Raw genomic sequence first — 14561 nt, forward strand, 5'->3', positions numbered from 1 at the left:
TATATGATTTATTGTGATCGTAAGCACTTTATATTGCTACTGTAAGCACAAATTGATGTACATTTTATTTTTATACATTTTAAAACTTCAAGCCAGTGCTGCAATTTACATAAGAATTATAATTTTTTCAGAAAGTACCAAAAGGAAATTTAACAATTTGTTTTCCACTGCTGTTGAACACTATATAATAAGTGAATTAATTATTTCAATGTTAATTATATTTTTTATAATTTAATCAGATTATAATGGTGCGTTACTATGTACCGTTATAAAAGTATACCATAAATTGTTATTTGCTACAGTGTTGAATAAGTAATGTTAGTGTAACTGGTTTAGACCTGAATAAGGACTTTTTATCAGCACCTTTTTGAAAACATTTTCAGTACTTTTCTCGACCATAATTTTGCACCTTAAAATCCCTTCTCTAGTAATCACAAAAATCCAGTTTGCCGCATAGCTTTGAATCTTGCGTAGTTTCCCAGATTAATTAGATTCTGCAAAAGTGCCACGTGACATTTTTGTGGACCCCGTAAGAGACCAAAATGCTAGTATAGTATTGGCTGGTATCAGTAAGTAAATTCCAACCAATCGGCTCAGTCTTAATTACGATATTATAAAAGAAAATGTAAGAAGTAATACACTACACTAGTATACAAACCCTATTCGAGAATCGTTGTTCTAGAAGTATTTGCTTCTTGCAAGGAACCTGTAGAAATTCTAAAGATTAACTTCCATTTTTATTGAGGATTGTTTCTTTTTTCCCCCCTAGGTTGTTACAAAGGTCCCATTCCTTCTCAAACACCAACTGAGAGAGTATCAGCATATAGGCTTGGACTGGTTAGTGACAATGTATGATAGGAAACTGAATGGAATTTTGGCTGATGAAATGGGATTGGGGAAAACCATCCAGACTATAGCTCTGTTGGGTCATCTAGCATGTGAAAAGGGTAAGTAATTAATTTATTAATACTGCATGACATGTGTGTGTTTCATTTCTGTTATTTACAGGAACCCCAGTTATTAATACTGCATGACGTGTGTGTTTCATTTCTGTTATTTACAGGATCCCCAATTTTACATTCCCTGCATTTAATTTTTCTGCAATGCTACATCCATTCTTCATGGTCCCATTGTACCAAATTTCCCAGATTTTACATTTGCTCAAATGTTAGGTTTTTAACCTTGATCTCCCGAAAGAGAATACATATTGAGGTTCCACTGTATTATTAATGCATTGACACACGTCTCATTGATTATTATTTTTGTCATCAAATTATTATTTTTGTCATCAATTTCCAGTGGATGTGAATTTTTGCTGTTGACCCAGTAACAAGGGTACTCGTTGTAAACATTTCCAGGTTACAGTGAATGGATGAAATAACGATGATTTTTACTCTCAGGTAGCAGATATCAGTGATCAAAGTTGAACCGATATTTTCCTATGTCAATATAGGTACCCATGAAGTCCATAATCTTGTGAAAACTATTTGTAAACACAAATGTGATTTTGTTTTAATTTTTTGATGCACGGATGTTACAGTCCAATTAGTAAATTAATAACAGGAAATGGCTTCTAACTAGGGACCTCAATGTTTATTGGGCGTTTTTATCATTTTTTGGGGTGATTTTTTCCAAAATTTGCTTTTTTGTATTTCAGCACATTTAAGATTAAAATTTTGAATAAAGTGTGATTTTTATATGTGCAAATATGGTACAGTTTTTTTTAAGCCTAAAACTAAATGTGTTGAATTTTAAAAAAAAATATCATTTTGTGCCAAATTTCTAGTATTTTTCAATTTTGCATTGAAAATGCTTGTAGAACATATCACTGCACATAGATAAACAATTATTTGCAACAACTAACATTTTTCGATGATATTCCAATTTTTGAAAAATCAATGTCCCTACTTATAGCATTCCAAAACTATACTTGTTTACCAAAGAATATAAATTAATTATGTATGTAACTGTTTTTAGGATCATGTAGCACAGCAGAAAGTACTGAATACAATCCAGATTTATTAAGAATAATCTTTTCACTTTTTGGTGACTACATGCTTTGGAATCTTTAAACATTGTGATCAAGTTTGCGAGGTATTGCTAAACTTGAATAATCAGTAAGCGAATACACTATTTTACCATTTTCTTATTTTTTTAAATAGTGTAACTCTTGGAATTCACTTGTCCTGTCTTGTAGAATAAACTTCTAAGGTACAGCTTTATTTAATGCAAAACCCATAAAATGTTTTGCATTTTACAGCAATACTCATATTGGTTAATATTATGTATCTTGCCATCCTTAATACAAAGATTTCCCAATCATTTATTCAGAAATAAATGCTGAATAACAAAATCCCTATCAATAACCAGGTATTGTGTTTATCATCTTACCTGGTATGTACTATAAGGGTATATAAAAATTATACCTTTAAAACCCATGTGTTCGATATTTGTAATAAAAGCAACATGGATCCTGTCAAGGTAAACAAATTTTTATATTGGTTCGATGTTTGGAACCTAATCAAAATACATAAATTTTTACGTCTAACTAGGCTGTAGAAGTTTAGTGACAAGTTTTTTAGTATTCATATGTATGTATGTACAGTACTGATCAGTCTTTGTACATTACAGTTGCATTAAGCAATAAGTATCTATGTATACCACAATTATGGCCGATACCGATAAAGTACCGATATAAAATTTACTGATTCCGATAACCGATATTCTACCAATGTGATATAAAATTAGAAATTGTCCTTGAAGAACCTGAAAGGTTTATTGACCTCTTTAATAAATGTGTGTTTCAAGGTGACTGCAGTGAAAAAGAAATTGCATATTTAGACATTTGTAGGGCATGGAAATTATCCATAAAAATTATAACAAAATGGCAGAATTTTGCACTAAATTATCATATTTATCGACATATCAGATCGGTAAAATAATCGGTAATTTTACCGATAAACTGATACACCCATATCGGCTGATATACCGATAGAGTACCGATTATTCGGTCCCATCCCTAGTATATTATAGCAAAGCTGAGATATTAAATTTTTTAAAAGATCCTAAATGATCCATTCATTTGCTTTAGTGTAAAGAATAAATGCCAAACATTTATTGTTCTTTAGTTTTTAAAGCATGGTATATTTAGCTGTATATTCTCTCCTGCATTTCTTTCAACACAGGTGTCAGCTATGTTGCTTTCCTTTCTTCTTCACTTGGCACCATCTGTTATTAGAAAGACTTTCATTAATGTATGTAACTTTCTTTCACTGTCTAGTACTTTCTTTTCCATTTCTCCTTTCCACCCTTTCCATTTGTTCCTTCCCCCACCCCTCCTCCTTTTCCCTTTTCATCTTCCCTTGAGTATTCTGTGCTTGCTTTATCTCATCCTACCAAATCATCCAATGAATTTTGCAAGCCACTATACTCTGCAATTTATATCGAGCAAGTAGATTCCTTAATTCAAAAGGAGAGCTAATAGATTGAACAATTTATTAACATAGATCTAATTGTTTACAATGTCTGAATATTCAAATATATCTTGATACGATACGAAGTTGTTTCATTATGGTTCTTATGAGTTCAATACATCTAGCCCCATAGTATTTAGTTTTCTTCTTTAGTGTACATGTAACATTAGATAATTTATGGCACATACTCCACTGTTGTATGTCCTCGGATTATATCAGTAGTTATAATAGCAAATGTATGAACAATAAATGTTTGGTATACATGCTGCAATTTCATATTCCACAGGTTTTTCTGCATTTTTCAGGTGTTAAAAATGTATCTTTAAAACCCATGATCCTAGCACAATGTTACTTTGTGGATCCTTTAAAAGTATAGTATGATAAAATTAGGTTATTTACTAAGGTTTTTTAGAATTTGTGCAAAGATGGCCTTAACAGAATTGCTAACTTAAACTGTTTATTTTTCCTCACTTTAGGTAATTGGGGTCCACATTTAATCATAGTTCCTACCTCTGTGATGTTAAATTGGGAAATAGAATTCAAGAAATGGTGCCCAGGCTTTAAAATTTTAACGTATTATGGTTCCCAGAAGGAACGCAGGCAGAAACGGACAGGTAACTGAAATATTTTTGTCTTTTTTCTGTTGAGTATTATTTTTGAAATGATTTTGTACTTTATATATGTAGTATGATTTATGTTCCCACTGACCTGGAAAACCTGGGAAAATTAACATAAGAGTGAAATTTTGGGAGCAAAGTCATGGAAAATCAAGCGTTATGTGTTGTAGGATTTAGGGATAAAAATAAATTTCCTTTTTTTTTTCGTGAATTCAGCCTCTTAATGGGAAATGATCTGCATAAAAATGTTTCTATAGTTCGTTTAACAATTTCATGTGGACTTTGTTATTATTTTTAAAAGCAAGTGCAGCTTAACACTTGTTCTAAAACTGCCTCAAAAAACTGGAAAAGTCTGGCAATTTGTTTGGTGAAAGTAGCGGGACTGCTGTTACAGATGTTTTAGATCCTATTAACGTTTGGTGTGTGTGTTATATTCTCTAATATCTACGTATTTCTGTAAATTGTCAATACATATTTTACTGGTTGGTTAGCATTAAACAATTCTTCATTTATGATTTCAACATTATTTTTTTGGAATGAACATGATAGGTTTTAGTGGCCACGGTGGCTCAGTCGGTAACACGTCGGACTACCATGCTAAAGGTCCCGGGTTCGATCCCCGGCCGGGAACTTTTCTAATGATGGAAGCGGCCCTGGCGCTCACCCAGTGTCGAATAACATGGGTACCTGGGGAAACCTGGGGGGTAAAGGCAGTCAGGGGCATGACGACAGGATCATGAAAGTGTGGGGCGTTACCCCCACACCCCCTATACGCCTTCATGGCATGGTGCTAAGCACAGGGGAACACTTTACTTTTTTTTTAGGTTTTAGTATAGTATGATTTTACAGAAAGCTTTAATGTAGAAAATTTTAATTCTTTCCCTGGCCTTGGCATGTTTTCACTCCATGGTATATGAGTCTTTTTACGTTTGTACTGTGCATTAACTGAATGTGTGATTGCAAAATCTTGAATGTGAAGGAATTGATCTGCATGCGTTTTGAGACTCTCTCTCCAGCTGGTGGAGTGACTGGCAGGGAGGTAGGGAGGGTAAGATTAATCTGAAGGCCAAAATTGCTTCTATTTTACCCTCTCCCTGAGGAATTCTTATTAGCATTTAGAGTTTAACATGTTTGTGTATTACCGTTGTAAGTTTCATAGCGTGATGCAAATTTCGCTAATAAGATTTATTTTTGTTGCAGGTTGGACAAAACCAAATGCATTCCATGTATGTATTACGTCATACAAATTAGTCATTCAAGATCATCAAAGTTTTCGCAGAAAAAAATGGAAGTACTTGATATTGGATGAAGCACAAAATATAAAGAATTTCAAATCACAAAGATGGCAGTTGCTTTTAAATTTTCAGACCCAGAGGTATGTTTCCTTGTCTGTTTTATTTCACTTTTTCTTCTCTGCAACCCATCGTATCCATACATTATGAAAAACTACATTGTTTATTGCATGAACAATGTGTGCTAGGTATTACATCAATGAGTCCTCCTCCGTGGTCTGCGGTCTAAGGTGCTGTGCTTTGGGCTCAGACTGTGGGATGGCATGAATTTGAGTGTGCCTGGGTCTTAGCCTATGTATAGAACCGGCGGCAATCCACCATCGTGAGGAAATTGGGGAGCTAGGAGTGAGTAGCATAACCCTATCATAAAAATCTCCTATAACGGCTGAGGGTTTGACTTGCTGACCCCACATCACCCCATTACTGGTAGGTAGGATTGTGGGAGGGAGACTGGCAGTCAGGAGATGGGCTAAGGCCCTTACGGGACGTAGTGTCACGGGTTTTTGTTATTCCATCAATGCAACAACCAGAGTGATTCTTTGTAAAGTAGCATTGTGCATAGAGGGACAACCTAATTGTGTCACTGGTGTAGTTAGTAAAATCGGCTAGAAGGGCAGTAGAATGATGTTTGTAGCATAGGAAACCCTCATTCATGCTGTGAGCATATATTTTATACTATCTTTACATGATTTGCAGGGTGCCAACTGACTGGTACTTTATTGTGGATATTGCTTGTGAATATCACTAATAATAAATTCAATACAAATGAAGCAACCAAAAAAAAAAAAAAAAAAAAAAAAAGTTGCAACGGTAAAGTCATATAAAAAGCTCTTCCTGGTGCATTGCATTCTTGGCTATGAAGGTACATTCCGAGGGTGGAGGTAAGATGTGATCAGCAAAATGCTCTGCCTGCCTAAATGTTTCATTATTGCCCTACTTACCCATTGATTAGTGTCGAGGTGAGCTTCAGAGCTGCTTTATGTAGGAGTTGCAGAATATTTCTTACCCAAGAACATCAACTCATGAGAATCGAACCCAGGTGTTGTTGAGAGGACCGACCCACTGATTGAATCATAGCAGCGGTGCAAATCATATATGCTGATGATCCAGTTTGTTGTCAAGTGGTATCAGTGTGGAGTTGCGTGCATTGGATTAGATATAGATTTAGGGTTTGGTTTTGGTTCTAGTAGATATAAAAAAAGTAATGTAAAAGTGCTCCCCTGTGCATTGCACCATGCCATGAAGGCATATAGGGGGTGTGGAGTTAGGGCCCCATACGTACTTGATCACAGCTGAATTCTGATCAGCACCATACCCCTGGCTGCCTTTACCTCCCAGAGTTTCCTCCAGGTACCCACTTTATACGACGCTGGGTGGTTGCCGGAGCCACTTAAAAAGGTTGGAAAAATTCCCAGGTCTACCCCGCGCAGGGAACGAACCTGGGTCACTTGCATGCTAGTCAGATGCACTAATGACTGAGCTAATGCGGCTTCAGTTATAACTAAAGTACAGCATAATTTTCTTCCCTATATCTAGTAAACACTTCAATTTTTTTTGTGTTGCGTATTTATACCACCTTCCCTCTGCACTACATTATACTAGGTGTATTTACTGGGAGTTCCTTGAAAATATCATATTGGTCTTCAATAATGCACAATAGTTGAGATGAGCACTCCATACTCTAGTAATTGGTTTATGGTGTTAAAGATCTCAAAGAGTAACTTCGGGGAGCTTCTCTATTCTATCAGGGTGCTGGTGTTCCTTGGTATGCAAAGAAGTTGTACAACTTCAGAATGACAGAATTTACACTTGCTTGCTTCAGTAATGTTCAACTTACCAAGGTTTGAAACAGGAACTTGTAACTTTCACATTGCATGTACACTTTTATCCTAATTTATATTTAGTAAATTTTTATGATTCATAAACTATTTTCATGTTACTATAATCAATATTCAATAGTGTATGCCAAAGCTTGCTGCACTCAATGTCAATGTCCTCTGCATGTTGCAGCTTTTTTCTGCGCGTATACAAGAGATTTGTTGAAGCTTTTGTGGTGACAAGTGATAAACAGACTCTCTTTGGAAATCAGCCAGCCAATTTCTGGAATGATCTTCGAGCTTTCAAGATCTAACATAACACTCGCCTTCAGGGTAGAAATGCCGTGCTGAGTGTCAACATTCTGCATTGTATATTCCACCTTCCAAGTTCAAATAATGCAACATGTAAAATGATTTTATATTTGCGTACTTTTCAAGTTTTTTCCATCTTTGTTCCCTGAAAAAAAAGTAAAATAAGAGTTTCCGCTGTACATGCATACACAGTGTCATGTAAACCATTTCCATATCAGGATTTTTCATTCAGTATTAAATCACCTGGCTAACAAAGTTTTCACTTATGTCATCCTATGGTAGATGTTAACTTTTTTCAAATACAATTTACACCATATATAATAATTGTTACATTGAAGTGTTCACATGCAAGTAGGGTTGACTTGACACCACATTGAACCAATACTGAACATATCAATTTGTTGAAGAATTATTTTAAAAGTTTCATAATTTTCATGCATGAGATTCGTATAACAAAATAACTGCAATCACAAAATTCTATACTAGTGCAGAAATAAATAACAATTACACATTTTTGCATTGACTGTGCCATTTGGTACATCCCGTAAAAATAAACTACCAAGAAATCAATATTCAACCAAAGCCAGTACGTACACCAATTCCCACTGTAAGTGATGCTTGAGCACTCTTAACTGTTTAAAGTTGTTAGAAATATAATTTTAATAATGAAGAAACCCACTTTGCCACACAATATTGTCATATAATTGCAGTAATTGTGCATTTGTCACATATCCCAGGATATTGATATTTCACAAAGAAGTATTGTGACCTTCTATACCTACTATTGTGCATTTGCTAGGTCCTGTAGTAAGCTCGTTATAAACTTCTACTTTATGTTGACTGTTTGTATACATGCATTGTACATGTATTTGAGACGAGCGTGCCATTTTCTGTAGTGGGTTTATGGTGCTTAAAGTCTTGTAGAGTAACATTGGGGAGCTTCACGATTCTGCTAAGGAGATAGTGTTCCTTGGTATGCAAGGAAGCTGCACAGTTGGACTTCACATATTTTGATATTTACTTTAATGTTCTTAAACAATTACATTGAAAACAAAATGTTACAATTGTGTTCTCTGTTGGAGACAGATTATTAAGGAAAGAAAGGTTAATTTGAATTAGGGATGGATTGATTTGTACTGATATAAAACCAATAAGGTACTGATAGAAAAAATACTGTGATCGATAATCAACATTCCATTGATCCGATTTAAAACTCAAAATGTGTTGTCGCCTTGTAATCAAGGGGTCCCGGGTTCAATACCTGGTGAAGGCACATAGTTATTCAGATCCCATTTTAAACTGTAGGTCCAGTCCCGATTAGCTTTACTGTGCTTAAAATGGACTAAAACACCAAATCAATCAATCGATTAATTAAAACCCCAAATGGTTCTTGACAAATCTGAATAGCCCATTGACCTCTTTAATAAATGAATGTTACCAGATGAACGCAACATAAAAGAAGCTGCATAATTATACATTTACTTTTTAAAAAAGTAGGGAATAAAGATCGTATGTTCATATACTTAAATGTTACAACACAACAGGCGCGGTTGGCCCTATAGCGCACAGGATCAGTGAACCCCCAGTAATATACGATAATCACCTTGAGAATGAACACTAAACAATGTCTTTACATTTCCACATTATTTCGCTAAAAATTCTACACAATAAGTCATGTATTTGTGCCTGTAATACGGCGAACTCTTTTGCTGAGAAGAAGAAACCGCGAATCAGCCACCCTGATACAGACCCTCAGTTGAACCCCCACAGGACAGCTCTTGCCATTGTGAAAGCTTCGCGCGGGAGCAGAAGCTCGAGGAGGGTATAGGACAAAATACATGGAAGATGAGATTGCAGAACCTATGTCGACACCCAACGGTCATGCGCAGTTCGTTCTCTCGCAGAAGGCGCGGGACAAGGCTCCGATCTCGCTGCTTCCTCCCTTCCAGTGTTGCTGTGTGCGGTTCAAGTTTGAAGCGCACACATTACATATTCAATATTCTCTTTGTATCATTTTTGCACCGAACTTCTTGGAATAAATGCAAGATTGTGGCAGAGATGGATGAGTGGAAACAAATAAAAGCTGGAATTAGATGCGATGAATTAAAATAAAGGAGATACATTACCAAAATAGCTCGTGCATGCATTCAGAGGTTTTTCCTTAAAGGTGGAAACACTTCGGGTTCGCGAAAGAGAAAGAATGGCGCGAAGACGTGACTCGTTGTCGCTCGGTGTCAATCGTCTCAAGTTTGTTAGTTTTTGAAGTGCTTGGATACTTGTTGGAAAGTATTAAGTGATGCTGCGAGTGAAGCGAGGGATGGACTTTACCTAGGTTATGTCATTTGATGCATTGTAGGCGTTGCTGTCCACGCAGGTAAGAAATGACCGATAGAAATGCACATAATTAACTTAAAATAAACTTCCTTGTCCACTGAAAAAAAGCGTGTGCTGGTCGACCAGCCCCAAATTTGAACAAAGCTGTCGCGTATCAATGAAAAGGGTCTCAGGTTTGATTTCTATAATGCACATGCCATTAGTTGCCATTTCCCTTTAATAAATGTAGGACCAGTTCTGATTAATCGGCATGGGCGTCCGGAAGGGGAAAAGGGGGCCGCCCCCCATGGAAATCGAAAGTAAACCAAAAATTATATATTACACGCATATAATTTAATTTCAGTCACAGTAATTTTTGGTAATTATTATAAAAGCGTTGCAGCAACTTCAGACTGAAAGAGTGTTTTTTGCTCCTCCTGGGGAAAAAAAATATATTACCTGCCCCTACTTGAGGACGTCCATGGCATTCCAAGAAAACTCAACTTTTTTCATAAAGGCACAATTTATTGTAGTTTCAGCCCTAATTTTATTCGCACACCCCTAATACAAAACCTTATACTCCCAGGTAAAAAAAATTCTGGACAAATCTTTTAAGCCCTCCCCCCATCCTTTTGTTAGGCGAAGGAAGTCTATTTTGCGGAAACTGAATATATGTCACATGACTTCAGTGAACCCCCGGGTAAATAATGCACGAGCCGCGCCTGCAACACAATGACAGAATATTGCACCAAATTAAAAGATATTTATACACACTGTAGATTGGTAAATTATCGGTAATTTTAATGATAAATCAGTACACCAATATGCTTATATCTATCAATATCTATAGGTAGAGGCACATAATTTTGGTAAATAAAGAAGCACAATTTCACTACATAAACAGTCAATTTTGGGTTCAAAAGCAGTAAATAAAATAAATATTCAGTGTTTAAGCAGTGAAAAATTGGATGAAAAGTGTTATATAAAGATACATTTTGGTTTTAAAATTGTGAATATAATCCTAAATTTCATTTAAATACTACACTTATTACACAAAATTAACATTTCACTTCTAATAGCACATGTATGTAGTTATCAGAGTATTAACTTTGTTTCTGCATTTTTGCTTCTCCAATATTAACAGCAGAATTAATCAATTATCATTGAATTGCATAACTCACGGGATAAATCAGACATCAGAAGGTGTCTCGTTTGTAAATAAACCTTAAATTTCATGTTTATAAGAGTTTATTTTGCATTATTTCGTGACAGAACATGGTAGCAAAATGCATAGCACACCTTTCAAAAACATGAAAAATTAACACTACAATGTGTTATTCACATTTATTTTTTTATTTATGTCAAAAAACAAATTATGCATTCCCCTACCCATAGGTTACTGATTAATCTGTTCCATCCCTAGTTGTTAGTAAAATTTTAAAATGCACAAAACCATTTTTGTTGTACCATGACCAATATTTAATAGTGAATACCAAGGTTTGCTGCACATTGTTAATAAGGTCAATTTCCTCTGCATGCTTTTACTCTGTATGCAAAAGTATTCTTGCTTGCTTCTGTTGTGAAGCCGACATGACTGCATAGTAAACAGTGTACATAGTATAGAGAAAGAAGCATTAGTGCATCAACCTGTGGAGTTTCAACAACCTGTGCTAGTTAATTAAAAAAAAAGTCATGCCCAATTTGGCATTACTTTTGGTACAGCCCACGTTAAAAGGTAAAGTTGGAGTAATATCATGTGTGGCTGGCTGCCCATAAGTCAGTGGGCACCTGAAATATGGTTTGGCTCAATCGTGTAGTAAACCTTTAGGGAAATCAACTTGGTATAAAAGATGTTGGCTGACTATGCATGGTACCATTGTATTTGAGGTGAGCGCGCCGTATTCTCGCAATGTGTTTACGGTGCTAAAATCCTCAAAGATTAACATTATAGAGCTTCCCTATTCTGTCAAGGAGACTGCATTCCTTGATATGCAAGGAAGCTGTACATTTAGATTTTGTGTATTTGGGTTTCCTAATACACTAGTGGCCGTATGATAAGTATCCAAAAACTAAAGGGTTATATTAAAATTTGAAGAAGGATCATTCTGAATACAATCTTGGATACTAGTGTCAATTGATTTACAAGATACGTGGATTCTAGGACAGTATTGGTTATGTTGAAACTGATATAGCTTCATGTGGGGTTTGGAAACATTTAAAAAAAAAATGTCTTGAAAGTAAATAGCCTGTAAAGTTATATTAGACCCGACAATGTAAACATGAATTTTTCATAGAACTTGAATAATTTGATACTGTTGGATGCTAGGCAGTTTAAATTACTGGAACTGAATCAAAAGGTACTGTACATTTTATTTTTATTGCGAGTTACAAACTATACACTGTAAAGCGGCAGAAAATCAATGTAAAATAACTAGAACTGAGACAATATCAATCTGAACTGATTCTGATACTTTCGCCGATATCCATACTTGAAAATTGTAATAATTAAAAGTTGTTCAAAATATTGATTGACATTTTTGTGTAAGTATTTCACTCAAATTATAGGAAACAATTTACCTTAGAGTTTTACATGAAAATATTCAATAATTACACCAGAATATTAAATTACATGTTATCAAAAAGTTTATTTTTTCATACAAAACTGGTGCAAAATAAAAAGAAGCTTCTAATTTTGCATAATTGTCAGGATAAACCACTGGTATCTGCCAATATCGATGCATGGGTATCGGGTCAGCCCTAAGAATAACCAAATAAAAACTTTGACTGCTAGAGTGTTTATCATTGCTTTCAAGCTCGTGGAGGAAGAAAGGCGACTTTCATCAACTTCGAAAGCTTTTTGTATTGTGAAATGAGAGACACTTTCATAGGCTATTTCAACAGTTGATGCATTTGTATTGGTAAGCCCTAATTAAAATTGTATATAATTTTGCATGAAAAGAAAAAGCAATGGTTCTTATGTGAAAAAGGGAAGTAGCTGCTATTTCTACTGACATCCATGTCCTTTTTCATCTGGCTATATTTCATGACTACGAGGCATTCATATTTCGTTTTTGTAACACGTAATGTTAATTTTTCATGTTTCTGAAAGGTGCATTTTCCTACCCTGTTTTGTCAAGAAATAATGCGAAATAGACTCTTAAACACGAAATGTAGTTTATTTACCAAAGTCAGAATTATCTTGCAAGTTGTGCATTCACGAAAAATTTATTAATTCTGCTGTAAAGATTTGAGAAGCAAAAATGGACCCCTTTATACAGGAATAAACTTAATATTCTGGTAATGACATAAATGTGTTATTAGAAGGGATATATTTATTTTGTGCAGTAAGTTCAGTTTTTAAATCATATTTGGGATTATATTCACAATTTTCGCTTTTTCATTGCTATAAAGGTGAATTTTTTTTTTTATTTACCGCTTTTGAACCCGAAATATTGCTTTTTTATTAACCAAAAATATGTGCCTGTATTCCTGACTAAATAGTGATTGTTATAATTAGAATATAAAAATGTTTGATATGTTTTTTGTTTTTTCTTTGTAGGAGACTTCTACTCACTGGCACTCCCCTTCAAAATAGCTTGATGGAACTTTGGTCTCTAATGCATTTCCTAATGCCAAACGTTTTTCAATCTCATCGAGAATTCAAGGAATGGTTTTCAAATCCCGTGACTGGGATGATTGAAGGAAACTCAGAATATAATGACAGTATTATCAAGCGTCTGCATAAGGTGGGTAAGCATATTTATACGTTACTTTATAAACCTTGATGCACGTAAAAGAGAAATCATTTATTATGTATCAAAGTGAACTGTAAAGGGATTTATTCAGTTAGTTCTTGTGTAAATCTGCAGCGACAAGTGGAATTGTAGTCACTGACACTTGTGGCTTGTAATGATGCCATTTACTTTGAATGGAATAGTTACAACCCAGAAGTGTCTGTACATAGTACGCGTATAGATGGTGTGGGGCTATGGCTCCACACATATTCAGTGTAAATTGTGGATGTGATCAGTAACCCACTGTTGTCTTCGACCACCTGGGTTTCCTACAAGTACTTTAGGAAGGCAGTCTTCTTGTAGCATATACAGTGGAACCTCAATTTTACGGTTTTCAAAGTGAAATAATTTGAAATGTGGAAAAATGCAAAATCTGGGAAAATTTTATAGCACTTGACTGCATTGTGACCATTAAGATTTAATATACGAGGGTCATCCAGAAAATAAAGACCGTTTGGTTATACAAAATGAAAAACACAATATTTATTGGAAAAAAACAATTGTTACATACCTGAAGCTTCCTTCACTTCTCTACATAATCACCTCCTACATTTAAACATTTGTCGCAGGGCACGAGCTTCAGAATTCCCATGTTATACTCTTGTGCCGCCAGTTCATTAAACCAGGTGGTCACTGCATTCAAACAAAGGTCTGCTTGCGCATTTCTGGCAAAAGACACTACGATCAATGCAAATCGTTATTGTGAGACTCTTAAGAAAACTACGGTGAGCCATGCAAAACAGGAGGCGAGGAATGCTTTCTGGAGGAATTGTGCTTCTGCATGACAATGCCTGCCCTCACACTGCTGGTGCAACTCAAGAATTGCTGGATCAATTCGGTTGGGAAATTTTTGATCATCCACCCTATAGTCTGGAACTTGCTCCTAGCGATTTCCACCTTTTCCCTAACCTGAAATGGTTTCTGGGCGGTAAACGTTTTGGAA

General features: G+C 35.3%; 1 protein-coding gene across 9 annotated transcripts in view; it reads left to right on the forward strand.

Annotated features, from left to right (window-relative positions):
• Positions 1 to 14561, forward strand: part of LOC145990020 (chromatin remodeling protein domino-like) — a 195899-nt gene that overhangs the window by 45016 nt on the left and 136322 nt on the right. For all 9 annotated transcript variants that reach the window (XM_083125625.1, XM_083125624.1, XM_083125623.1 and 6 more), the window contains 4 exons: positions 770 to 947; positions 3950 to 4087; positions 5291 to 5465; positions 13384 to 13570. In XM_083125625.1, the coding sequence (XP_082981751.1) occupies positions 770 to 947; positions 3950 to 4087; positions 5291 to 5465; positions 13384 to 13570 (678 nt within the window). The remainder of the gene's footprint in view (positions 1 to 769; positions 948 to 3949; positions 4088 to 5290; positions 5466 to 13383; positions 13571 to 14561) is intronic.

This window comes from Lepisma saccharinum, chromosome 7 (genome assembly GCF_977018435.1).
Source record: "Lepisma saccharinum chromosome 7, izLepSacc3.1, whole genome shotgun sequence".
In the NCBI taxonomy this organism is placed as follows: Eukaryota; Metazoa; Arthropoda; class Insecta; order Zygentoma; family Lepismatidae; genus Lepisma; species Lepisma saccharinum.